At 35.3% G+C, this 27,252-nt stretch overlaps 1 protein-coding gene and 1 long non-coding RNA gene across 2 annotated transcripts in view; one reads left to right on the top strand and one right to left on the bottom strand.

Annotated features, from left to right (window-relative positions):
* Positions 1-27,252, bottom strand: part of LOC306650734 — a 1,184,502-nt gene that overhangs the window by 865,177 nt on the left and 292,073 nt on the right. The gene's annotated exons all lie outside the window — the stretch shown is intronic.
* The window catches only part of CFAP47 (cilia and flagella associated protein 47), a 400,269-nt gene that overhangs the window by 303,004 nt on the left and 70,013 nt on the right, over positions 1-27,252 (top strand). Inside the window, 2 exon segments of the mRNA XM_079122986.1 lie at positions 1,575-1,731; positions 20,401-20,499. Of these exon segments, the coding sequence (XP_078979112.1) occupies positions 1,575-1,731; positions 20,401-20,499 (256 nt within the window).

The raw sequence follows: 27,252 nt of genomic DNA, 5'->3' as shown, positions 1-27,252 counted from the left end.
CATTTATGTATGATTCTGTGACTTGTTTCCTCTAAAGGTCAGAATAGCAAAAATGAAAATATAAAAAATCAGAATGGTTTTCTAACCCAGCATGAGTCTATGATCCTTGCAACCTGCACCTATGGAAAGTTCTGTTGAGTCTCAGCAAATTTTAATTTTCTGGAGGCCCTGTTCCATGTGCAAGCCAGATTTACTATCTTTTACCTCCCCTTGCTATATCTTTTAGGAATATCAGAATTATATTTTTATTGTCTCTTCTTTAGTAGAAGTTTGAGATAAATATGAGCTGAAAATGTTATTTTTTTTAATGCACGTTTGCTGGGTTATTTTTCATTTCCCTATCTGGACTTAAGTGGATAATTTAATCAATGCCAGGGCAACTGTAAGATATCAGCACTCAAAAATGACAGGATATGGTTTAACATAGAAACTCAATATTCCATGTCATTTAAGGAAACATGAAACATGACCTTCTTTTTATAGTTTAGCTTATCCCCAATGGTTGAAAGTAACTGGATTTCATTTGTCTGTTAATTATATGTAATTGAGTTAGGGCAACATAACTGAAAGTATAGCAAACGTATATCATGTGAATGTAAACTGTTACTAACAGTAATATGGTCATTTGAAGAAAATATGGAGGTCCATCTTGCCTTTAATTCTTCCTATTAAAAGATGGCATTTTATGGATTTCCTGCCATTGCTTATCCTAATTTGAAACCATCTTAAAGCAAATTTCCTTCTTTTTATTAGAATTCAAGCTTGGAAACATCTATGTAGTTCAAGAGATTATAAACCAGGAAAATTGATCACTGGTTTTTACCAATGACCTTTTCATCCATCTGTAACATGAACAAAGTATTTGATGTAGAAGTATAAAATATCTAGAACCAAATCTCAATCTGTCATACTTTCAAGGAAGTTTGATTCTAAATGAACACAAAGAAAACGTTTTCAAATAGAACTTAACAGGCTTATGAAACCCAGGTCAAAAAAGGGCCACATTCAATCTCCTTTCCATAATTTTTAAGCCATTCATCCATTTCCTGCAATAACAGAAAATGTATTAGATGTATTGGATGGTGAGGGTAAGTAATATCCCATGCAGTTGTACATACCTCCTTTTAATGGGATTTTAGTGTATGCTTCACCTTCCTTGCCTTCATGAAGTGGGTATCTTAATTTTGATTGCAATTCACCCTGCAATTTTGGAAACTTCATGCAGTGTCTAGTACCCAGATTACTAGACAAATTGGTTTTAAAGTATACCATGAATAGAAATGCAAGATTTCCCACTAAATATTCTTTTATGTTGGTATAAATAAGCTTATATGTATTGAAATATGTTACATATTTGATTAGTGGTCTTTTATCTCCTCTTTTTTCAATGTGAAAACACTGACTGATTTTTCAGTAAAAATCAAAAGGAATTTGGAAAAGAAAGATGAAAGAGTACATGTTAAATATTGACAACCATCCTTTTCTTACTTGCCCAAAATTTTACGTGTATTAACTGTTGCAAATAAATGTGTGTAATTAGGACAATTATCTTATGAATGTTTATCCTCAAACAGTTTAAAGAATGGAAATTCTGCCTCTGTGGAGTGGGGCTATTCCCCCAGCCTGTAGACACAGAAAAAATAACCACCTATCTTGGTCTTCAATCATCTTTCATTATACCTTTCAAAAATCCCACTGAGGAAGATGTTGTTATCAACATCATGCTAACAAGTAAGTTGTTTTTCTAATATTTACATATCATTTTGTAGCAAGTAATAAAACTTATTTTATCATAGAATCATAACATCATTGTATAAAAGAAAAAACATGGAGTGAGATATGAAATATTTTGGCTTATAAATCACAGCTTATAAATGGTGGAGCCAGAATCACAATCGGTATTTATGTACCAAGTCAATTTCTTCCAATCTTTCCATTTTATTTATTTTTTATTTTATTTTTTAAATTTGTTCTAATTAGTTATACATGACAATAGAATGCATTTTCACACATTGTACACAAATGGAGCATAATTTCTCACTCCTCTGTACATGGTACAGAGTCACACCAGTAGTATAATCATATATGTATACAGGGTAATAATGTATGTCTCATTCTACCATCCTTCCCCTCCTCTCACTCCCCTCTGCACAATCCAAAGTTCCTTCATTCTTCCCTATCCCCCCCAACTATGAATCATCTTCTACTTATCAGAGAAAACATTTGGCCTTTGGTTTTTTGGGATTGGCTCATTTCACTTAGCATAATATTCTCTAGTTCCATAAATTTATCTGCAAATGCCATAATTTCAGTCTTCTTTAAGGCTGAGTGATATTCCATTATATATATGTACCACATTTTTTTTTATCCATTCATCTGTTGAAGGGTATCTAGGTTGTTTCCATAGTTTAGCTATTGTCTATTGAGCTGCTATAAACATTGATGTGGCTACATCTCTGTAGTATGCTGATTTTAAGTCCTTTGGGTATAAACTGAGGAGTGATATAGCTGGGTCAAATGGTGGTTCCATTCCAAGTTCTCTGAGGAATCTCCATACTGCTTTCCATAGTGGTCACACCAATTTGCAGTCCCATCAGCAAGGGATGAGTGTACCTTTTTCTCCACATCCTCGCCAACACTATTATTGCTTGTATTCTTGATAATTGCCATTTTGACTGGAGTGAGATGAAATCTTAGAGTAGTTTTGATTTGCATTTCTTTAATTGCTAGAGATGTTGAACATTTTTTCATATATTTGTTGACTGATTGCATTTCTTCTTCTGTGAAGTGTGTGGTCAGTTCCTTGGCCCATTTATTGATTGGGTTATTTGTTTTTTTGCTGTTAAGTTTTTTGAGTTCTTTATGTATCCTGGAGATTAGTGTTCTATCTGAGGTGTGTTTGGTAAAGATTTTCTCCCATTCTGTAGGTTTTCTCTTCATGTGATTGGTTGTTTCTTTTGCTGAGAAAAAGCTTTTTAGGTTGAATCCATCCCATTTATTGACTGTTAATTTTACTTCTTGTGCTTTAGGAGTTTTGTTAAGGAAGTCAGGTCCTAAGCCAACATGATGAGGATTTGGGCTTATTTTTTCTTCAAAAGGTGCAGGGTCTCTGTTCTAGTGCCTATGTCTTTAATCCACTTTGAGCCAATTTTTGTACAGGGTGAGAGATAGATGTTTAATTTCGTTTTGTTATATATGGATTTCCAGTTTTCCCAGCACCATTTGTTGAATAGGCTATCTTTTCTCCAATATATATTTTTGGCACCTTTGTCTAGTATGAGATAACCATTTATGTGGGTTTGTCTCTGGGTCTTCTATTTTTTACCATTGGTCTACATGTCTATATTGGTGTCAATACCATGCCATTTTTGTTACTATTGCTTTGTAGTATAGTTTAAGGTGTGGTATTGTGATGCTTCCTGCTTCACTCTTCTTGCTAAGGACTGCTTTGGCTATTCTGGGTCTCTCTTATTTTTCCAAATGAATTTCATGATTGCTTTTTCTATTTTGATAAAGAATGTCATTGGGATTTTAATAGGAATTGCATTAAATCTGTATAACACTTTCAGTTGTATGGTCACTTTGACAATATTAATTCTGCCTATCCAAGAGCATGGGAGATTTTTCAACCTTCTAAGATCTTCTTCAATTTCTTTCTTTAGTGTTCTCTAGTTTCCATTGTAGAGGTCTCTGACCTCTTTGAATTAATTCCCAAGTATTTCACGTTTTTTGAGGCTATTGTGAATGGGTTAGTTTTCCTAATTTCATTTGCAGTGGATTCATCACTTATTTATAGAAATGCATTAGATTTATAGGTATTGATTTTATATCCTGCTACTATGCTGAATTCATTCATTAGTTCTAGAAGTTTTCTGGTGCAGTTTTTTGAATCCTCTAAATATAGAATCATGTCATCAGCAAATAGTGATAGTTTGAGTTCTTCTTTTCCTATTTGTGTCTCTTTGAATTCTTTCATCTGTCTGATTGCTCTGACTAGAGTTTCAAGTACTATGTTGAATAGAAGTGGTGAAAGAGGGCATCCCTGCCTTGTTCCAGTTTTTAGAGGGAATACTTTCAATTTTTCTCCATTTAGAAGGATATTGGCCGTGGGCTTAACATAGATAGCTTTTACAATGTTGAAGTATGTTCCTATGTCCCTAGTTTTTATAGTGTTTTGAACATGAAGAGTGTTGTATTTTATCAAAAGTTTTTTCTGCATCTATTGAGATGATGATATGATCCTTGTCTTTAAGTCTACTGATGTGATGTGTTACATTTATTGATTTCAGTATGTTGAAGCAACCTTGTATCCCTGGGATGATCCCCACTTGATCGTGATACACTACTTTTTAATATGTTTTTGTATACAATTTGCCAGAATTTTGTTAAGAATTTTTACATCTATGTTGATGAGGGATATTGGTCTGAAGTTTTCTTTCCTTGATGTGCCTTTGTCTGCTTTTGGTTTCAGGGTGATACTAACTTCATAGAATGAGTTTGGAAGGGTTCCCTCCTTTTCTATTTCATGGAATAATTTAAGGAGTATTGGTGTTAATTCCTCTTTAAAGGTCTTGTAGAATACTGCTGAGAATCCATGTGGTATTGGGCTTTTCTTAGTTGGTAGACTTTTGATGACCTTTTCTATTTAATTTCTTGAAACTGATCTGTTTAAATTGTGTTGGCCTCCTGATTCAGTTGGGTAGATCATATGTTTTTAGAAATTTGTTGATGTCTTCGAGATTTTCTATTTGTTGGACTATAGATTTTCAAAATAGCTTCTAATGATGTTTTGTATTTCAGTGATATGTGTTGTGGTATTTCCTTTTTTTTCAATTTTTTTATTGTAAACAAATGGGATACATGTTGTTTGTCTGTACATGGTTTAAAGGCATACCATTTGTATAATCATAAATTTACATATGGTAATGTTGTTTGATTCATTCTATTATTTTTTCCCTTCCCCCCCACCCCTCCCACCCTTCTTTTCCCTCTAAACAGTCCTTTCTTCCTCCATTCGTGCCCCCCTCCCTAACCCTAACCCTAACACTAACTCCTCCTACCCTCCCCCTTATGTGTCATCATCCACTTTTCAGCGAGATCATTCGTCCTTTAGTTTTTTGAGATTGGCTTATCTCACTTAGAATGATGGTCTCCAATTTCATCCATTTGCCTGCAAATGCCATAATTTTATCATTCTTTATGGCAGAGTAATATTCCATTGTATATATATATACCACAGTTTCTTTATCCACTCATCAATTGAAGGACATCTAGGTTGGTTCCACAATCTGGCTATTGTGAATTCAGCAGCTATGACCATTGATGTGGCTGTATCTCTGTAGTATGCTGATTTTAAGTCCTTTGGGTATAGACCAAGGATTGGGATAGCTGGGTCAAATGGTGGTTCCATTCCAAATTTTCTAAGGAATCTCCACACTGCTTTCCAGAGTGGCTGCACTAATTTGCAGCCCCACCAGCAATGTATGAGTGTACCTTTCTCCCCACATCCTCCCCAACACCTGTTGCTTGTATTTTTGATAATCGCCATTCTAATTGGGGTGAGATGGAATCTTAGGGTGGTTTTGATTTGCATTTCTCTTATTACTAGAGATGTTGAACATTTTTTCATATGTTTGTTGATTGCTTGTACATCTTCTTCTGCGAAGTGTCTGTTCATTTCCTTAGACCATTTGTCAATTGGATTATTTGTATTCTTGGTGTAGAGTTTTTTGAGTTCTTTATAGATTCTGGAGATTAGTGCTCTATCTGAAGTATGGTTGGCAAAGATATTCTCCCATGCTGTAGGCTCTTTCTTTGCATTGCTGATAGTTTCCTTTGCTGAGAGAAAGCTATCCCAGTTATTGATTCTTGCTTTTATTTCTTGTGATATGGGAGTCCTGTTAAGGAAGTCTGGTCCTAGGCCAACATGTTGAAGATCTGGACCTACTTTTTCTTCTACAATCTGCAGGGTCTCTGGTCTGAATCCAAGGTCCTTAATCCATTTTGAGTTGAATTTTGTGCAGGGTGAGAGATATGGATTTAGTTTCATTCTGTTGCATATGGATTTCCAATTCTCCCAGCACCATTTGTTGAAGAGGCTATCTTTTCTCCATTGCATATTTTTGGCACCTTCGTCTAGTATTAGAAAGTTGTATTTATTTGAGTTTGTGTCCATGTCCTCTATTCTGTACCATTGATCTACCTGTCTATTTTGGTACCAATACCATGCCGTCTTTGTTACTATTGCTTTGTAATAAAGTTGAAGTTCGGGTATTGCGATACCCCCTGCTTCATTTTTCCTGCGAAGGATTGCTTTAGCTATTCTGGGTTTCTTATTCTTCCAGATGAATTTCATGATTGCTTGCTCTATTTCTGTAAGGTACATCATTGGGATTTTAATTGGAATTGCATTGAATCTGTATAGCACTTTAGGTAGTATGGCCATTTTGACAATATTAATTCTGCCTATCCAAGAGCATGGGAGATCTTTCCATCTTCTAAGGTTTTCTTTAATTTCTTTCTTTAGTGTTCTGTAGTTCTCATTGTAGAGGTCTTTCACCTCTTTTGTGAGATTGATTCCCAAGTATTTTATTTTTTTCAATGCTATCGTGAATGGGGTAGTTTTCATAATTTCTCTTTCTGAGGATTCATCACTTATGTATAAAAATGCATTGGATTTATGAGCATTGATCTTGTAACCTGCTACTTTACTGAATTCACTTATGAGTTCTAAAAGTTTTCTGGTGGAATTTCCTGGTTCCTCTAAGTATATAATCATATCATCAGCAAATAGGGATAGTTTGAGTTCTTCTTTTCCTATTTGTATTCCTTTAATTTCTTTGGTCTGTCTAATTGCTGTGGCTAGTGTTTCAAGTACGATGTTGAATAGAAGTGGTGAAAGAGGCATCCCTGCCTTGTTCCAGTTTTTAGGGGGATTGCTTTCAGTTTTTCACCATTTAGAATGATATTAGCCATGGGCTTAGCATAGATGGCCTTTATAATGTTAAGGAATGTTCCCACTATCCCTATTTTTTCTAGTGTTTTGAGCATAAAGGGGTGCTGTATTTTATCAAATGCTTTTTCTGCATCTATTGAAATAATCATGTGATTCTTGACTTTAAGTCTATTGATATGTTGAATTACATTTATTGATTTCCGGATGTTGAACCAACCTTGCATCCCTGGGATGAAACCCACTTGTTTGTGGTGTACTATCTTTTTAATATATTTTTGTATGCGATTTGCTAAAATTTTGTTGAGAATTTTGTGTCAATGTTCATTAATGATATTGGTCTGAAATTTTCTTTCCTCGATGTGTCTCTGTCTGGTTTGGGTATCAGGGTAATATTGGCTTCATAGAATGAGTTTGGGAGGGTTCCCTCCTCTTCTATTTCATGGAATACTTTGAGAAGTATTGGAATGAGCTCTTCTTTAAAGGTTTTGTAGAACTCGGCTGAGAACCCATCTGGTCCTAGACTTTTCTTTGTTGGTAGGCTTTTGATGACCTCTTCTACTTCATTACTTGAAATTGGTCTATTTAAATTGTGTATGACCTTGTCATTCAGTTTAGGTAATTCATATGTCTCTAGAAACCTGTTGATGTCTTCGAATATTTCTATTTTTTTGGAATATAGATTTTCAAAATAGCTTCTAATTATGTTTTGTATTTCAATCGTGTCTGTTGTGATATTTCCTTGTTCATTTTGAATTTTAGTGATTTGGGTTTTCTCTCGTCTTCTCTTTGTTAGAGTGGCTAAGAGTTTATCAATTTGTTAGAGTGGCTACGAGTTTATCAATTTTGTTTATTTTTTCAAAGAACCAACTATTTATTTTGTCAATTTTTTGTATTGTTTCTTTTGTTTCAATTTTGTTGATTTCAGCTCTGAGTTTAACTTTTTCCTGTCTTCTACTACTTTTGGTGTTGGTCTGTTCTTCTTTTTCTAGGGCTTTGAGCTGTAGTGTTAGGTCATTTATTTGTTGATTTTTACTTCTTTTATTGAATGCGCTCCATGAAATAAATCTTCCTCTAAGTACTGCTTTCATAGTGTCCCAAAGATTTTGATATGATGTTTCTTTGTTCTCATTTACCTGTAAGGATTTTTTAATTTCCTTCCTAATATCTTCTGTTATCCATTCATCATGTAATAGCATATTGTTTAATCTCCAGGTGTTGGAGTAGTTTCTGTTTTTTACTCTTTCATTTATTTCTATTTTCAATCCATTATCATCTGATAGAATACAAGGTAGTGTCTCTGTGTTCCTGTATTTGTTTACATTACCTTTGTGGCATAATATATGGTCTATTTTAGAGAAGGATCCATGTGCTGCTGAGAAGAAAGTGTATTCGCTCTTGGTTGGATGGTATATTCTATAAATGTCTGTTAAGTCTAAATTATTGATTGTGTTATTGAGGTCTATGCTTTCTATCTTCAATTTTTGTTTGGAAGATCTGTCCAGTGGTGAGAGAGGTGTGTTAAAATCACCTAGTATTATTGTGTTATGGTCTATTTGGTTTCTGAAATTGAGAAGGATTTTTTGACATACATGGATGAGCCTCTGTTTGGGGCATAGACGTTTAGTTATGTCTTGCTGATTTATGGTTCCCTTAAGCAATATGTAATGTCCTTCTTTGTCCCTTCTGACTGACTTTGACTTGAAGTCCACATTATCTGAAATGAGGATGGATACTCCAGCTTTTTTGCTGAGTCCATGTGCATGGTATGTTTTTCCCCATCCTTTCACCTTTAGTCTATGGATATCTCTTTCTATGAGGTGAGTCTCTTGCAGGCAACATATTGTTGGATCTTTCTTTTTTTTGTTTGTTTCTTTTTTTAAACTATTAATAGCTTTATTTTTACTATAACATCTCTTTATAAAGATGATTATTTTACAATACGGTATGGGCAGTTTGTATGAAAAATGAAATAAATGGATTATTTCTTTGCCCAGTCTTTTCTTTAGCCTCCAAATACCCAAGTATAATTCTTCATAGCTAAATATCCCTGAGTTGAATATTACACTTTCTTCTGAAATTTAAAAATCTTCAGTTTTCTAAAATATCAGTGCTATTTACGATTCTTTCTCAGCTATTAAAGTGTACTTTTTATGTTTCCTTTTAGTAATAAAACTTATTAAAAGAGTTTCATCTCTGTGCACAAAATATGGCATTCAGGATGCATTGTTTCTTTTTTTTTTAATTTTAATTAAAAATCGTAAATTTACATAGGTCAATGTTGTTTGATTCATTCTGTTATTTTTCCCTTCCCCCCTCCCCTCCCACCCCTCTATTACTCAGCCATGAGGAATGACAAAATTATGGCATTCTCAGGCAAATGGATGAAATTGGAGGATATCAGGCTAAGTTAGATAAGCCAATCTCAACAACCTAAAGGACGAATGATCTCGCTGATAAGCGAATGAGGACATATGGGGGGGTAGGAGGGGTTAGTGTTAGGGTTAGGGTTAGGTTTAGGGTTAGGGATAAGGAGGGTGGTAAGAATGGAGGAAGAAAGGAATGGATCTTTCTTTTTGATCCAATCTGCCGGTCTATGTCTTTTGATTGATGAGTTCAGGCCATTAATATTCAGGGTTATTATTGAGATATGATTTGTATTCCTGGTCATTTGGCTCATTTTATTTATTTATTTATTTATTTGTTTGTTTATTTTGACACGACTTGGTTCTTCCTTTGTTTGACAATTCCTTTAGGATAGTTCCTCCCATTGCTGATTTGCTTCTTTGTTTTTCATCTCTTCCTCATGGAATATTTTGCTGAGAATGTTCTGTAATGCTGGCTTTCTTTTTGTAAATTCTTTTAGCTTTTGTTTATCATGGAAGGATTTTATTTCATCATCAAATTTGAAGGTAAGTTTTGCTGGGTATAAGATTCTTGGTTGGCATCCATTTTCTTTCAGGGCTTGAAAAATGTTGTTCCAGGCCCTTCTAGCTTTTAGGGTCTGGATTGAAAAATCTGCTGATATCTGTATTGGTTTCCCCCTAATGTAATTTGATTCTTTTCTCTTGCAGCCTTTAGAATTCTATCTTTATTTTGTATGTTAGGTATTTTCATTATAATGTGCCTTGGTGTCGGTCTGTTGTAATTTTGTATATTTGGAGTCCTATAAGCCTCTTTTACCTGGTTTTTCATTTCATTCTTCAGATTTGGGAAATTTTCTGATATTATTTCATTGAATAGATTGTTCATTCCTTTGGTCTGTTTCTCTAAGCCTTCCTCAATCCCAATCATTCTTAAATTTGGCCTCTTCATGATATCCCATAGTTCTTTGAGATTCTGTTCATGATTTCTTACCATCTTCTGTTTGGTCCACTTTGTTTTCAAGATTAAATATTTTGTCTTCAATATCTGAGGTTCTGTCTTCCAGGTGTTCTATCCTATTGGTTATGCTTTCTATGGAGTTCTCAATTTGGTTTATTGTTTCCTTCATGTCAAGGATTTCTGTTTGGTTTTTTTTTCAATATCTCTAACTTTTTATTGAAATGATCTTTTGCTTCCTGTATTTGCTCTTTTCCCTGTCAATTGGTGCGATCATTCAGTGCCTGTATTTGCTCTTGCATCTCGTCATTTGCTTCTCTGATCATTTTAATTATGTACATTCTGAACTCCCTTTCTGTCATTTCTTCTGCCATGCTGTCGTTGGGTTTTATTGATGTAAATCTAGATTCGTTTGCAGCATTTTCTTTCCTTGTTTTCTCATATTGTTCAGGTATCATTGGACCGCTGAGATATTGCAGATTTCCTCTATTGACTTACAATGTCCCTGAAGATTTCTAGTATATCCCCTCTTAACCTTCAGTAGCCTGAAGTCTTGGAGGAAGTTGATAATGCGGTGCTCCACAAGGAAGCTGCCTCTCTAGGGGTGGTGGCCTTCTGGTGGGGTATATTCCCTGCTAGTGGGCAGAGGTACCTTCACTTGCTGACGAATGGTCATCCAAAGGGGAAGTAGGATGTGGGCTGATGCAAGGCCAGTTTGGGCCTGTGTCTCTGGTTTTACAGTCCTTGTGGGAAAACCTCACCCGGCAGGGAAGACTCACCCAGTGGGGAGGTCTCGCTGGTCAGTTCCCCTCCTAGAGGTTCCGTTCAATTCACAACTACCACCTGGGCTGGGCAGCCTTGTTCTGCAATGTTCCCAGGGACCCGGACCTACCTCCTGGGCCTGGAAGCCTTGCCCTTCACAGATGAATCTCCTTAGGCTGCCTCTCCTCAGAGAAGCTGACTGCAGTCCTGGAGCCTTCGCTCCGCCCCTCAGTTTGTCTGTGCGGCTCTTCCACCAAGAAGCCACCTAGGTTCTGGGACCCTGCTCTGCACCTAATCGCCTGGCTATGCGGCCCCTTCTCTGAGCAACCACCTGGAGCCCCTTACAGTCGCTCCGAGTCCCAGTGACCACCACATGCCTCTTCCTCTGGCAGCCGCCTGGTGTTCTGTGCGGTCACTCTAAGCCCAAGTGACCCACCGTGCACCTCCTTCTCCTCCAGGCAGTCACCCAGAGATCTGGTGCATTCGTCACGAGTCCCAGGAACTCACTGTGCACCTCCTCATCCCAACTGCCACCCGTAGTCCTGGTGCAGTCACTCTGAGCCCAAGCACCCCACCGCGCTCCTCCTCCTCCTCCAGGCATCCCCCGTGTTCAGGAGCGTTTGCTCTGAGTCCAAACCACTCACCACGCTGCTCCTCCGGATAGCTGCCCGGAGCCCTGGTGCAGCTGCTCCAAGTCCAAGCGACGTGCCCAGCCCGTGCTTCTCCTTCTCCTCTGGGCAGCCCCCGGTGTTCAGGAGTGGTCGCTTTCAGTCCAAACAGCTCACCGCACACCCCCTCCTTTGGGCAGCCTCCCAGAGCCCGGGTGGGTTGCGCCGAGTCCAAGCGCTGTGCTGAGCAGCCTCCTCTCCGATGCTCCCAGTTGTCCGTGTTCACTGCTCCAGCGTGGGGGAGGGGTGTCTTCGTCGGGCAAATCTACTTCACAAAGATCCCTGTGTTTGGGGCTACCACCCCATTCGGCACGCCTCCCCAACGGGGGAGACTCACCCCGCTGCTTTGAGTTGATCCCAAGTCTCTCTATATCTCCTCTTCTTGAGTCCTGAGTCCACGCTGCTCCTCCGGATAGCCACCCGGAGCCCTGGTGCAGCTGCTCCAAGTCCAAGCAATGTGCCGAGCCCGTGCTTCTCCTTCTCCTCTGGGCAGCCCCCAGAGTTCAGGAGTGGTTGCTTTCAGTCCAAACAGCTCACCGTGCACTCCCTCCTTTGGGCAGCCTCCCAAAGCCCCGGTGGGTTGCTCCGAGTCCCAGCGCTGTGCTGAGCGGCCTCCTCTCCGATGCCCCCAGTTGTCCACCTCCTTTTTTCATCATGAATTTTATTGGGTTCTCTCTTCACTGGTGTAGCTAAGGTTTACCAATTTTATTTGTTTTTTCAAAGAACCAACTTTTTGTTTTATCCATTTTTTCAACTTGCTTTTGTTTCAATTTCATTGATTTTAATTATTCCCTGTCTTTTGCTTTTGGTTTTGTTTTGTTCTTCTTTTTCTAGGGCTTTGAGATGTAATGTTAGGTCATTTATTTGTTGACTCTTTATTCTTTTTTTGAATGAGCTCAATACAATGAAATTTCTTCTTAGTACTGCTTTCAGAGTGTCCCAGAGATTTTGATATGTTTTATCAGTGTTCTCATTTACCTCTAAGAATTTTTTATCTCCTCCATGATGTCTTCTACTTTCCATGCATCATTTAATAGCATATTATTTAGTCTCCAGGTGTTGGAGTAGTTTCTATTTTTTATCTTAACATCGATTTCTAATTTCATTCCCCTGTGATCTGATGGAATACAAGGTAATATGATATCTCATTTTTTTTTGTATTTGCTAAGAGTTGCTTTGTGGCATAACATATGGTCTGTTTTAGAGAATGATCCATATACTGCTGAGAAAAACTGTATTCACTCATTGATGGATGACATATTCTATATATGTCTGTTAAATCTAAATTATTGATTGTATTATTGTGTTCTATGGTTTCTTTGTTTAGTTCCTTTTTGGAAGATCTATCCAGTGGTGAGAGACGTGTGTTAAAGTCACCCAGTATTATTGTGGTCTATTTGATTCCTGAAATTGAGAAGGGTTTGTTTGATGTACATAGATGCTCCATTGTTTGGGGCATAAATATTTATGATTGTTATATATTGTTGATTTATGATTGCTTAAGCAATATGAAATTTTCTTCTTTATGTCTTCTGACTAACTTTGGCTTGAAGTCCACTTTATCTGATATGAGGATGAAACCCCCACTTTTTTATTGAGTCCATGTGTGATACTTTTTTCCCATCCTTTCACCTTCAGTCTGTGGATGTCTTGAAGGCAGAATGTTGTTGGGTCTTTTTTTAAAATCCAATCTGTCAGTTTATGTCTTTTGATTAATGAGTTTAGGCCATTAATATTCAGGGTTATTATTGAGATATGATTTGTATTTCTAGTCATTTTGGTTATACTTTGGTTTTTAACTTGACTTAGTTTCTCCTTTAATTGACCTTTAATTGACCTTTCCTTTAGTGTAATTGCTCCCTTTGCTGGTTTTTATTGTTTTTTTTTTTTTCATTTCCTCCTCATCGACTATTTTGCTGAGGATGTTCTGTAGTGCATGCTTTCTAGTTGTGAATTCTTTTAACTTTTGTACCATGGAAGATTTTTATTTTGTCTTCAGATCTGAAGCTTAATTTTGGTGGATATAAAATTCTCATTTGGCATCCATTTTCTTTCAGCACTTGATATATGTTATTCCAGGACATCCTGGCATTGAGGGTCTGGGTTAAGAAATCAGCTGAAATCCTAATTGTTTTCCCCCTATGTGTAATTTGATTCTTATTATTCTGTATGTTAGTCATCCTCTTTATAATGTACCTTGGTGTGGGTCTGCTGTGACTTGCACATTTGAGATCCTGTAAGCCTCTTGTAGTTGATTTTCTATTTCATTCTTTAGATTTGAGAAATTTTCTCGTATTATGTCATTGAAAAGATTGTGCATTCTTGGTTTCTATCTCCACACCTCGTCTATCCTAATAAATCTTAAATTTCGTCATTTCATGTAATCCCATATTTCTTGGAAGTTCTGTTTATGATTTCTTACCTTCTTCTCTGTGTAATTTTATTTTCAATAGTCTGTTTTTTATCTTCATTGTCTGACGTTCTGTCTTCTAAGTGGTCTAGTCTTTTGGTGATACTTTCCGTTGAATTTTTAGTTTGGTTTATTGTTTCCTTCATTTTTGAGAATTTCTGCTTGATTCCTTTTCATAATCTCTGCCTCTTCATTGAAGTGATCTTTTACTTTCTTTATTTTCTTTCCACTACCATCCTTTATTTCAAAGATCAGTCTAACTATGTACCTTCTAAACTCCTTCTCTGACATTTCGTCTACTGTGTTGTCTATGGATTAATGTTGGAACATCTTGGTTTGTTTGAGACTCTTTGTTCCCTTGTTTTTCATGTTGTTTGTGTGTCTTCCCATCTAGCAGTTTGGATATGAGGCAGGACAGATTCTACCCTATAATCTTATAGTGTTCCTTAAGGCTTCTAGCACCTTACTTTTAAGGGAGAGACCAATATTAGTAGCACACAATGCAGATAATATACAACCTTAAACTAAGTAGCTCCTATTAATGCATCTACAGTTTTGTTGCAATAAACAAAGATGATGTGTTCAATTTTTGTCTGCAATATAAACAGTAAGTTTTCTAAAAGAGTTTACCATTTCAAATGATGGACAATGAGGTAACAGAAGTAGTGTAAGATATGATGTTTAAGAAGGACAGAAGATAGAGGTAAAAATTTATAGTAAGAGTGAGGGAGGAATTAATAGAGGTTGGCTGTTAGTATGAGAGAAGTGAGAAAGATAATTGAGGGAGACAGGTGAGAAAAATATATACAGATTAAAACAAATGTAGAAATATAAGAATACAGAACAAAACTGTAAGATAATATTCAGACATCCCATTCCTCAATAAATTAATGCATGAAAAATATTTAGATTCAAAAATCATGGAGGTATGAGACAGAGGGCAAAAAAAAAAGAAAGTCTCAGTGGAAAATTGAACAATTTCTTCTGTTGGCTTTCAAAACTCTTTTCAGCTTCCCTTCTCTGCTGATAGGTGGGGTTGTCTGAAGTTTGATGTTAGCTCCAGTCTAGTGGGTACCAGACTGGTTGGGTGGGTGAGCCAAAAGCAAGATGCCCTCACATCCTCTTCCAGTCTTCCCACCCATTGTAGCTGGCCCCTTCTGGCCCCACATACTTCAGGACTCACTGAGCTGGAGAGAACTCTTAAACCTATGCTCCCCCCAGGGAACTGCCTCAGTCTCCAGCTTTCCACAGGCATGTCAGACCTAGACTGGCCCATGCAAATCCAACTGCAATCTGATGGACCTTGGCTTCAGCTTCCCCAGACTCTGTCTTGCAGCAGTCCCAAGATCTCAATGCCCTTTCACCTTGCAGAGAGACCAGCAGGCATGCACTCACACAAAGGAGAGACCCTACAAAGTGGCAGCAAGATGGCAGCCACTAGCACACCCAGCAGAAAGACCTCATGTGCAACCAGACCTGCAGGTACTCCGACATTATATCTCCAGACCCTGGCCAGTGTCCCAAGATGGCAGCAGCCGTGTGTAACCAAACCTGTGACAATGAACTTCCAGTCAGCAGAGGGCAACAGGCAGTAGGGATCCACTGGCAGTCTGTGGGCGGTGTGCAGGTTAAGGGTGGGTGCTTTGTGGGTGAATGTTGGGTTGTGGGTAATAGGTAGGTGAAAAGTGGGTGATGGGCAGGCAAGAGGTGGGCAAATGGGCAAATGGTAGATGACAGGCAGCCAGTCAGTGAGTGATCTCCCTCTTTCCCTTTTCCTCTTCCCCTGTGTCATATCCTCCTCCTCCTCCCTCTTTTGGACTCTGTTTTGCTAGGTGCCACATACATATCTTCTTGTGTTCATATTCCTTGTTTAATAAGCTCATAAAATTAGGTCTGAATTATTGAACATCTACAAGAAAATGGGACTGATGAGAAGAAGAAAATATTTAGCATATATGCCAAATATTCTCATTACAAAAAGTGCTACATTGATACCTTCTCATTTAAATATTTGTAAGTGTCTTTCAGTTATTTAATGATGGAACTATACAACCTGTTGCTGTCTTTCAAAAGGAGACAGTATAAGTATTCCTGGAGATATTGCAGATTCACAGAGTTTCTTTAGGGAAGTTGGTAGTAAGATTTGTAATACATCACCAAGAGATTACTTCTTGTTGTGAGCAACTCACAGCATTGCAGATCCAGCATATCTCCTCTAACCCCTCCCCTGGCCCTGTGTGTGTGTGTGTGTGTATGTGTGTGTGTGTCTCCTGCTCCTGGAATCCTGAATCTGGAATAATTATTCTCCCCACTGAATAGCATGGCAGCATGTACACAGCTTTATTTAAATACTTGTTATTGTAGTTAATATTTGTGGGATCTTTGTGAGCAAGGTCTGTGATTGGTCACTTTTATAGTAAATAGGACAGAATGATCCATGAAAAAATAGTAAAATTCTTACAACTAGAGACAACATATAGCAGAAATAAAGTGCCAAAGATCCTTTGAATATGAAACAGTATTATTTCTGGGAGAAGTGATAAAAATGAAAATAGCTAAGATACCAGCAGGAAAAATGATAGAGAATTAGGCAATCTAGAAGTTTGATAATAACCTTGAAATTCCAAAAATTCTGCTTTCCTGAGAAAATAGGGAATTTTGAAAAATATCTATATATCTCTACTTGTGTGTTGAGGGGTGGAGGAGACATATCAGGATACTGCAAAACTGCTAAATGCAGCAATAAGGAATTCAGGTTTAATTCCTTAGTGAGTTTTCAAAAGATTTCCTGTATTTTATACATTTATAAACTATATTTTATAGCATTTTGAAAATCAACTCTAGAAATGTTTGTTGACAATGGATATGGCTTGGAAGAGTAGACTGGTGCTAAGAAGTAGTGCTTAGAAGGTTTAAATCTGTAACAATGGAAAAGTACACAGTGTATTTCTAGAATTTTCCAAAAATCTGAGAGAATTCATTCATTTAGCAAACATTTAACATTTCCTGTGCCCAGACTACCCTTTTTCAAATAAGTATACTATGCATCCTAAACAAATGTTCCTAAAATCTTGCTTACATTCCTAGTACTTTTTATAAACCAGATGAGTATTTGGTTATATGTACTTTCAAATAGTCCCTTGCTAAAGATCATTATGATGGTGCTATTTGGAAAAGAATCACATGAAAAATTCCTAGCATTCCATTCCACTGTTGTAATACTACATACTCACAAGATCAGATAACATAGACATATTCTAAGGGATTTGTCATAATGTGTTCATGGAGATGTTATCAAAGGCTTTCCTGGTACATTGCACAGTCTTTTTTTTTTTTTTTTTACAAACTCATTGGGGGAAATTTCTTTCAGTTATTACTATCAGGAGGAGCTATTGCTTTTTTGAGTCAGTAGTTTGCTTTTATCCTACAGAGACTGATGGTGTCATTTCATTTCTCCTCCATACACTGACTGCTAGGAAAATATTTTGGCTTATCTGGAGCAAGTAACATGCCCATGCTATATCTCATCCCTGACTGCAGGTTATGTCCCTAATCTTGTTTCAGTTTTCTAAAAAATTACTTCTAATTCGTCTTTTCTTGGGTTTTATATCTCTATGATGTCTTTAAAAGTTTTTGTGAAAGATGAGGGCATATAAATATATGTATGTGCCCCAAAAGATAATAGTTTACAATATTTCAAAGTTTTTGATTGCTGCAGAAATCTCTTTCCCATGACAAGATAAACCCATAAGATTAGACTGTAGCTCTCGACTTCTCTTGTATGTCTATCTTACCCAGTTTGGGAACAGATGTCTCTAGGTAAAGAGACATACAAACAGTACCAACAGGAACAGGGCAAGCCCTTTGAAGAGCTTTCAGTTTAACATTATGCAAGGCAAGGTGAGAGAAGATGCTGTTTCAAGGGTTCTACGTATCTTAATTCATGCTAACATTCAAGGTGAATGAGAGAAGGTAGCTAAATATCCTGAGGATGGTAAAAATTCCTTCAAAGCAGACCATTAGTGAATATGCTGAGCAGCAGGATGATACAGCAAAACTTTTAAATACCCTGGGAAGGTAGGATGTGTTATGAACCCAGTACATGCCATACTAGACCTCTGTTAACATGACTCTACCCAATCTTCAAGGCAACTCTTTAAGGAAGGAAGTCAGTATTCCTACTTTTCAGATGTGGAACTCCAGGCTTAGAAATTTCCTGAAGCCATATAATGAGTAAAAAGAACAAGGTCTTGAACTGATCATGTCTGACTGTCTTCTTCAAGATCACCTGTCATTCTAAGTTATCTACTCAGAGGTGGTACTTTTAAAGACTAGTGAAAAGGCTTCAAAGAACTTGTCACTCTCTTCAAATGACGGGGAACAGGCTCCCTCTATCCTATAAAAAATCCTCAAGAAACACACTTTACTGCCGCTGTTTTCTCATTTTTTCTGCTCTTTCTGATCTCTCCTTTCTCTTTTTCTCTCTGCCATCAGATACTGAATCCATCTGATCCACGCATGCTTAGGATTCCACCTTGCCCTTTTTTGGCATAGACATGTACCCTTCTCAGTGACTGTTCATGGACTCAATTCTCATAAATATTCTCATCAGTAATTCTCATCAGTAATTATGTCCCCATTTTGAAACCCCTTCTCTTCGCTTAAATTTCTATCCCACACAGCTGGGAATAAAGGTGGAGAAAGGAAGGGTAGTCATGAGTGGGAAGCAAGGATCTATCTAAGTTGAAACATTAGAAATTAGGGCCTAATATATACATATTATGAATTTAAGGACATATCTCCTTTAGATGTTGGTTTCCTTGCTCACCAAACCATATTCTAAACCTGCTAATTTGTGAGCTTTTTAATGTCAGGGGTTACCTTAATTTCTTCCTAAATGAGTATTTCCATTTTGGTATATATGCTGATAAAGCAGGAGTTAAATATTCAGTCACTGGCTCTTCATAGAGCATCTATTTTGATCTGAAAACTATTATATGTATTTTTTAAAAACTATCTAGCATTTGAAGGACATATACACAAACACACAGTTTTTTTTATATAGTATTCTAAATGTGAAATTTCATTATGGATTAGATACCTAAAAAGTTGCAAAAATAAAATGAAGCAATAATTAATGCATACAAATTAGATGTTTTGATTATTTTCCTCTGAAATGGTTATAGTCTAGAGATTCTTCACTCCACTTAATCTAAATTTAAATGTAATGAGTGATTTGATTTAAATATTTAAATAAAACTGGATTCTGTTTCAGACATCAATAGTTAATTGAAGAGTAAAACAAAATAACATTAGGGGTAAAGATGTGCACATCAATTAACATAGCACATTAGTTTTACAAATATCACTTTCCATTTTGGTGATTGATCAGTGTAAAAAAAGAACTGTGATGAGTTCTTGTTGACTTTGGGTTAATTATGACCATGGTGTTCAGTAGCAGTAAAGTAATAAAGCACACAATGTATCATAATTATGATAAGTTAATCACACTTTGGGAACATGGAGAGGACTCAGTGCATTTCATTTCACAAGGTAGAATTAGTTTATGAAAATCTAGTCCCTGAAGGCCCTCTGAATCTTATCTAAAGCACATTCAGAACTGAATAAATATTTATGTTAAATACATAGTAATCATAACAAATTGCCAATCAGGATGAGTACGGTTTTATACATAAGAAAAGAGCTAAATAGGAAATGTCCCATGCCCTCAAAATCTTTCCCAAATTCAGAAACTCAAGATTTTATACTTTTGAATTAATAAATAAATAGTATTGGGAGATTTGAGACCTGAGCAAGTAAGTTGCAATTTTGAATATATTAACAGTCTCTTTAATACCTTGGTTCAATTAGATTATCCATCCTAGCTCACTTTGCTTATGACACAAATCTAATATTTTTGTACTAAGTAAAAATAGATGTAGAATAATTATTATAACCACTTTTGAAATGAGCAATCTAAGACTCACCTTGCTTATAATTTATTTTTAGATACTATTCAAATACCTTAATACTTGTAGCTCCTTTTTCCTGATTCTTTATTAGTAGCTCCTAAAATTCACTAAACAATAATTGGGAGCTTATCAAAATTCAGATTCCCAGGTCCACACTCAGTTATTCCGGGTTTAGGTCCTACTATCACAAGCTATTTCAGTATAAGTGGTGGGAGATTATACTTTTCAAAACACTTACCTTTACATGGTCACACTGATGTTTGTCTTCTTGAATGTGACATTGAAATGTAATATCACTTTATTTTTTTTAATTAGATAATGAACAGCTCAGGCATCTTCTCATTGGCCAGTGTTGGGATGACTTCATCAATGAGAATTCTGCTTTCCAGTTTAATTCTCTGAATCGTATACAAGGTATAGAATTTCTGCCTTATATTCTGTCATTCTGTATACTACTATGTTTATGATGTAATACATATATCCATTGTCTTAATAAATATTTCATACGAATTAAAAATATAATTTAAAATTTTCAAAACAAATTATGTAAGTTGATAGAAAATCTCAGATAGTACAACCTTTATGTATCTGTATAGTATTTACATTGGTTTTCTTTCCAAATGTAGCACATAAGAAACACTTGGCAAATATTTTACTTTTGTATTTTTTATTCCTCCTCCTCTTCCTCTTCTCTCCTCCTCTTCCTTCTGTTTTATTTTCTTTACCTTCCACCCCCTCCTCCTCCCTCTTCCTCCTACTTTAGTGAGACTGGATCTTGTTATATTGCCCAGTTTGGCCCCAAAGTGCTGGGCTCAAGTCTTAGGTCCTCTTGCCTTAGACTCCTATTTTTAAATTTTGTATATTTGTAAATCATGCCACTTAATACATGGGTGTGTGTGAGTCAAGGAAAATTTTGGAAAATGAAAAATAACTAGTTTGCTAAGACTACTCAGTCTTAGGAAAAATAATTACATTTTTGCATAGGCTAATGAGTCCTTGCAAGTTTATTATAAGGTGTACATATATTTCTTTTGTACATTTAACCCATGTGAATATTAATGAATAGGAAAAAATCTAAGATAATGAAGCTGCTTAAAAATCCAAAGCTCAAAAATTATGAATTTGCTTAAAATATTTTTAAGTTACAAAAAACAATTTTGGTCAATATAATAAAATACAAAGTATGTTAATATGGTTGATACAAAAATACTAATTGAAATCATAATGATAACTAGCATTCTTCCAAAAGGTTAATGACTTTCTTCCATTTACTGTAGTCATGTATATCAGCATCCTTTAGTTTTATTAATTTATCTCATTTAATGCAAAATCTCATGGTGTAGGTGTTATTATTCTTACTGAATTGAGAAAATTGAAATTCAGAAAAAATTAACTTACACAGAATGTAAACATTTGCTTGATGGCAGAGTTGAACTTCCTTTGTCTGATTTCAGAATCTTTGCTTTATATTTCTTTGCAATGCATTAAAATGAACACAAATGATAGTTTATAAAGAGGAAAATAGAGATAGCCAAAAACTGGCTGAAAGTATATTCAGTCCTCAATAACTAAATAGATATTGATTTCATTGATTATTAATGACATAGATGTTAAATAATTTAACATAGATGTTTAATCAATGGATGTTGATTTAAACAATGACCTCCTAATTATTCTTTTTCTTTTTTATTTGTTCTTGCAGTTTTTTATATTTTAATGGAAACTACCAATGTTAAAGTTTCTATGTGAATTTGGAACAAATAGTGCTTATAGGAATACAAATCAATGTTACATAGTCTTGAAAGCACTTTGTGTAATGTATAGAATGAAACTTTGAAGTTATCATCCTTTAATACAAATACCAAGTCTGGTGAAATATTTTTTTAAATAATCAAAATATGGTTGATTCATGCCAAAATATATTTGATATTGCATCTTCTGTGTTAGCAAAAAAAAAAAATTAAAAACAGCCTTAATACTAAATGAAAACTTCAAAATTGTAGAAACTTTTAATACATTTGTGTATGCTTAATTTTACTTACTTATTAAATATATAAGCCATTTCCTTTTTTAAAAATTTCTTCCACTGATTCTACAAATGTCTTTTCATGTTGTGAAATCAATTGAAAATTCAACTACAGATTTTTCTTCTCTGTGCTTGATAGGGAAGTATTAGAGATGGGTAGACAAATTTTCATCTCATTTTGCCTTTCATTGTTCAGGGCTATTCTTTTTCTTAATTCCTTTAATTTCTCCTCTTGTTGAATAATAACAGTAATTCTGTTGCTATTTGTTTTTGCAGTGGGACATCCTATATTTGAATCATATGCATTTTGTTCCATGGATCAGTAGTTCAGGTCTTGTGCCAGTACCATAGTTTAAACCCCATGGTTTTGTTTTCTTGTTCTATTTCTTTCTTTACAGTTTCTTTAAAATTATTTATTTCCTCTATTCATCTATTTATATTTTTATAAAATCTTTAGAATAACTTTTTATCACGTTCCAAAATAAATCTCAGTAATATTTTAATTGTAGCTACATTTAACCTATATACAAACTTGGGGAGAACTATAGTTTTATGATATTTAATCTTCTTGTTCAGGACTATTCATTTTCTTAATATTTTGCAACATAGTATTTATAAATATCAATAAAGCCCATGTTTGCATGACAAAATTATAAAGCTTTCAGTAACAGTACTTTTGTTTTAAATAATCCTGTTAGTAATTACATATAACACAATTTCTATGCAACACAGAAACCAAGAATTTTGTGTCCCAATATTAAGATTTCCAATCTGAAAAGTAGTGGTTAAATACACTTATTTAATTATGACTTATATTTCTTTTATTGTCTTCAAATAGTTTTCAAATTTAATCCAATTTTTTCCTGGATCCCTTATTGATTTTTCTAGCTTCTATTGTGACTTGATTATTATGATAAACAATGCATACCCTACCTGTACAGAGCACAGTTCAAGATGTACTCCCTACTGCTCTATATAATAAAATCTCCAAAGGGGCTTATTTTCTCGGAATTCCTTGTTTGCTCTGACATTCTTATATGCTATAATATTAGTCTTAGGGTTTTTTCCTACTGAATTGGGGAACATAAACATTTAAATTACAATAGAAATGGGAGCTCAGCTTCTTATACTGCTATGGACTTTTTTAGAGACATTGGGTATTATTGGCCATCTTGTAAAACTTTCCTTTAGAGATAATATCCTGAACCAGAAAGGCATTTATAACCCTAAAACTAAGTTTTTCTACTTCAACATGGAACATTTCCTTGGTGAATATATGAGAACTGAAAAAAATGATATTATTGTTGACCAGTTTTTACAAATGCATGTTACTAAAAAACAAAAACAGAAACAAACAAAAGTCAACAACTAAGCGATATCCTTTAAAAGATTGGGAAATACTGGGCTAAAAATTGTTTCTTCCTGACAGGATTTCCTAGGGCTTTTCTTTTTTTCCTCTAATGCTATGTGTATTTCCACATGGACAAAATTATGTTTTCAAACTTGTATCTGGCCAGGAAGTATACCTGTGTGAATGTTGCCCTCAGGTGAAATGATTCAGCAAGGATCTTCTAAACTTGCGCTCTCTAATTTACCATATAATATGACAGTGCATTCCATTCAATTCAAGTAAGTACCAAGTATTAAAAAGAGGTCAAGGGACAGCAGGGTAGACTAGTTTTTGTTCCCTATATGTGAATGGTGCTGCTTCAGTCCATGGTAGGAGCTATTCATTTCACCATTCCTGTCTAAAGTTGACTTTACCAAAATTGTGGCCTATATGTGACTAAAGGATATGAAGAAAAATAATTTCTGCAAACTTCCTCATAATTAAGTTCTTTCAGAAATTTTCAATTTTGCACTTATGATGTTATTTAGAACTATGTGTAGTTAGATATTGAGCTACACTAGAACTCTATCCATTGACACTGTTTCTTTTTTCTTACTGGAAAAAGCATTATATCATCTTATTTGCTCTAAGGAAATGTGTTTCTAAAAGGAAATGTATTTCTCTAGAGATACTTTTCCTTAAATTAGTTTCTGGTTATGGTGTAGGTAGCTAAATACTTCAATTTGTTTTTAGCACATTTGTTGTTCTTTTTGTTATTTTTCAAAATTGATAAGTACTAGACAGGAGGAAAAGAAATGGTGTTCCTGTCAGTGCAGAATCTTAGCCCGTCAGTCTTTACTTCAAAACTTAATCTTGTCTATGAACTTAATTAGGTCAAGTAACCAAGAATGAGATAAGAATGAATGTAAATTGTGATTTCAGAGTACATCCTTCTACCAAGGTGATAAATTAATAAGACTTCCAGTGTCCTTTTTCTCTTTTATGGGCAAGGAATCAAATGGCACTGAAGCAAAATCAAGATTAAATCCTTGAAACAAATCTTAGCTGAAACATCTTCATGGGTCCTCTGATTATAATATTTCAAAAGGGGCCAGGGATTAGCATTATTACATATTATACTGTAACACTACAGAATTAGGGGTCACTTTGCAAGTATATACATGTGATTAGATGTAGAAACTTAGGAAGGTTGCCAAGGTACAAGGATTGAGAATTAGGTTTGTAGGTAGAGAATATATGTTCTGGTTCTCACTGAAACAGGATAACCTCTATTAGCTCAAGCTAACCATTAATTTATTCATACACATATTTCATGATCTATTTATGATCTTTCTATATATTGTTTCATTAATTAATTTGTCTATAACAGTATCTTTCTTTAAAACTTTTTTTTTTATTTCACTGTATGTGTTATCAGATCAGGGTAGTCTCTTTCTCTGTTCTTAATGTAACACCCAGGGTTGTAAATAATAAAATTTGATGCCTTTATCTAAAAACATAGCCCACCAGCAGCATAGAACATTCAGGAAGTAATGACAAAATTCTGTGAGCAACCTTATCATTTTATCTGAAGACTTTAATTATTATAGTTTTATATGTGCTTTATGATAAACTATTTTTTCTCCTACTTACACTACATGCATATAATATTTAAATGGTGACACGTATTACTCAACTTAAATGATTATTTTCACAAAATGATGACATAAATTCTCAATAGAGGATTTCATAGTTGCAATTCAGCTGTATTATTGGCTGTGAATTAAAGCCAAAATCATTCTCCCAAATAATTTGATATGATTTGTCTGTTATTTTATAATGTGTTTTTAAATAAAATTTTATTCATAACCCTCAAAACCAGAAAAGTATACTTTTAAGCAATGTGAGTTGGGCCAATGATGATTCACCAAGAAACTATTCTAATTTAGCATTAATCTGGATAGTAAATGTGACAACAATAAACTGCATTTCAAACATTTTATATATGTATATATAAATACACACAAACACAATTTTTTGGTGTTAGAGATTGAACCTAGGACCTCATATATGCTAAACCCCTGTTCTATGACTGAGCTACACCACAACCCTGGGATATACAAATTTATAGGGTACTTTTGTTTTTATTGCCGTTGCTTTTGGTTTCATTATTAATGTTGTTGTTCTAATTTTGCAATCCCTTTTATGACCAACAGAAATTACTCAAAGAATGTATATTTTAGAATTTACTAGCTTTAAATGCAGCAACCATGTTTTCTGCTATTACTCAAGTAATTAGTTAGTGAAGGGTAAAAATGACAGCTTTTTAAAAGAATATGTCAATAATTTCTTGCTAGTGAAAATTGTTCATCCAGAAATAAAAGCTACTGCATTTAAAAAGGTTCATTACTAATATGGTTTTCAAAAGTCAAATAAACATATTTCCAGAACAGAATCAGACTAAATTAAAACTTATGTATCACTATATAAACAAAATGCTATTATCACAATCACCTTTTTAGAGAAGTGTGCTTCAGAGAAAGTTTCTTTGTAATAAAATATTTTCCTGAGCCAGTAACTAGTTCATAGAAACAGTGATTTACTGACAAGGTTACAGTGAACTCTACCCTGTCACCAATTAATATAACTGCAGGCAAGAAACTTGCCCTCTAGACCTTTTGAATTTTCTCATTTTAAAATACATTACTTGGCACTTCCAGCATTTGCTCAGCAATGTTCAAATGTTTGACAATGGAAAAGATATTGTTCCTATCTTTACAACACAATAAAAATATGAAAATTATAAACCTTCATGATTTAAAAAATATCACATAATTGAAGTCACAGGAAAATTAACTGACATAAAAGTCTAAGCCAAGACTGGAACCTTCAGAGAGATACAGAGATACTAACTCCAAGTTTAATCTACAGTTAATTTGTAGATAAAACTACATTGGCACATTTGCAAAAAGGAATGTTGGAGAATTGGAACACAATGTGCATACAGATAGGGAAGGGGCAATAAAACTGAGAAGGACAACTCCTAAAGATTAGGGGACATGATGCCAGGTTAAGAATGAAACTTACTCAGAACACCAGAAAACACTGCCCTCACCAATTCCACTGCTAGATTAACAAACATTGTATGTCAGCTAGCACTGAATGAGTTGAAAAAGCAGACTCTATATGAGGTACAGTGTATGGAAAAAGTTAAAACTGAGAATGAAGTGGACATTGATAAGAACTTTGGTAAAGTTTGCCCCCACACTAAGCACAATTCTATCAATCTCAACTGTTTTAGTCAACTTTTTCACCACTGTGCCCAAAAGACCTGACAAGAACAACTAGAGGAGAAAAAGTTTATTATGGTACTCATAGTTTCAGAGGTCTCAGTCTATGGATGGCTGACGTCATTCTTCGGGGCCTGAGGTGAGGCAGAACATTATGGTGGAAGGGTATGGAAGAGGGAAGCAGCTGGAAACAGCACCAGGAAGCAGAGAGAGACTAAGCTCAGCTCCCAAAGGCACTTCCCCAGTGACCCACCTCTTCTAGCCACACCCTACCTACCTACAGTCACCACTCATTTAATCCCTATCCAGGATTAATGCAGCGATTGGTTTATCACTGATTAATGCTGTGATCCAGTCATCTCACTTCTGAACTTTCTTGCATTGTCTCGCACATGAGCTTTTGGGGTCACCTAACATCTAAACCATAACATTCCACCTCTGGCCCCCAAAAACCTATGTTCATATCACAGTACAAAACATATTTAGTCCATTTTCAAGAGTCCTGATAGTCTCAACAGTTT

Source organism: Sciurus vulgaris (assembly GCF_902686455.1).
Source record: "Sciurus vulgaris genome assembly, chromosome: X".
Classification (NCBI taxonomy): domain Eukaryota; kingdom Metazoa; phylum Chordata; class Mammalia; order Rodentia; family Sciuridae; genus Sciurus; species Sciurus vulgaris.
The sequence above is the reverse complement of the archived record's forward strand: the minus strand, read 5'-3'. Positions and strand labels throughout refer to the sequence as shown.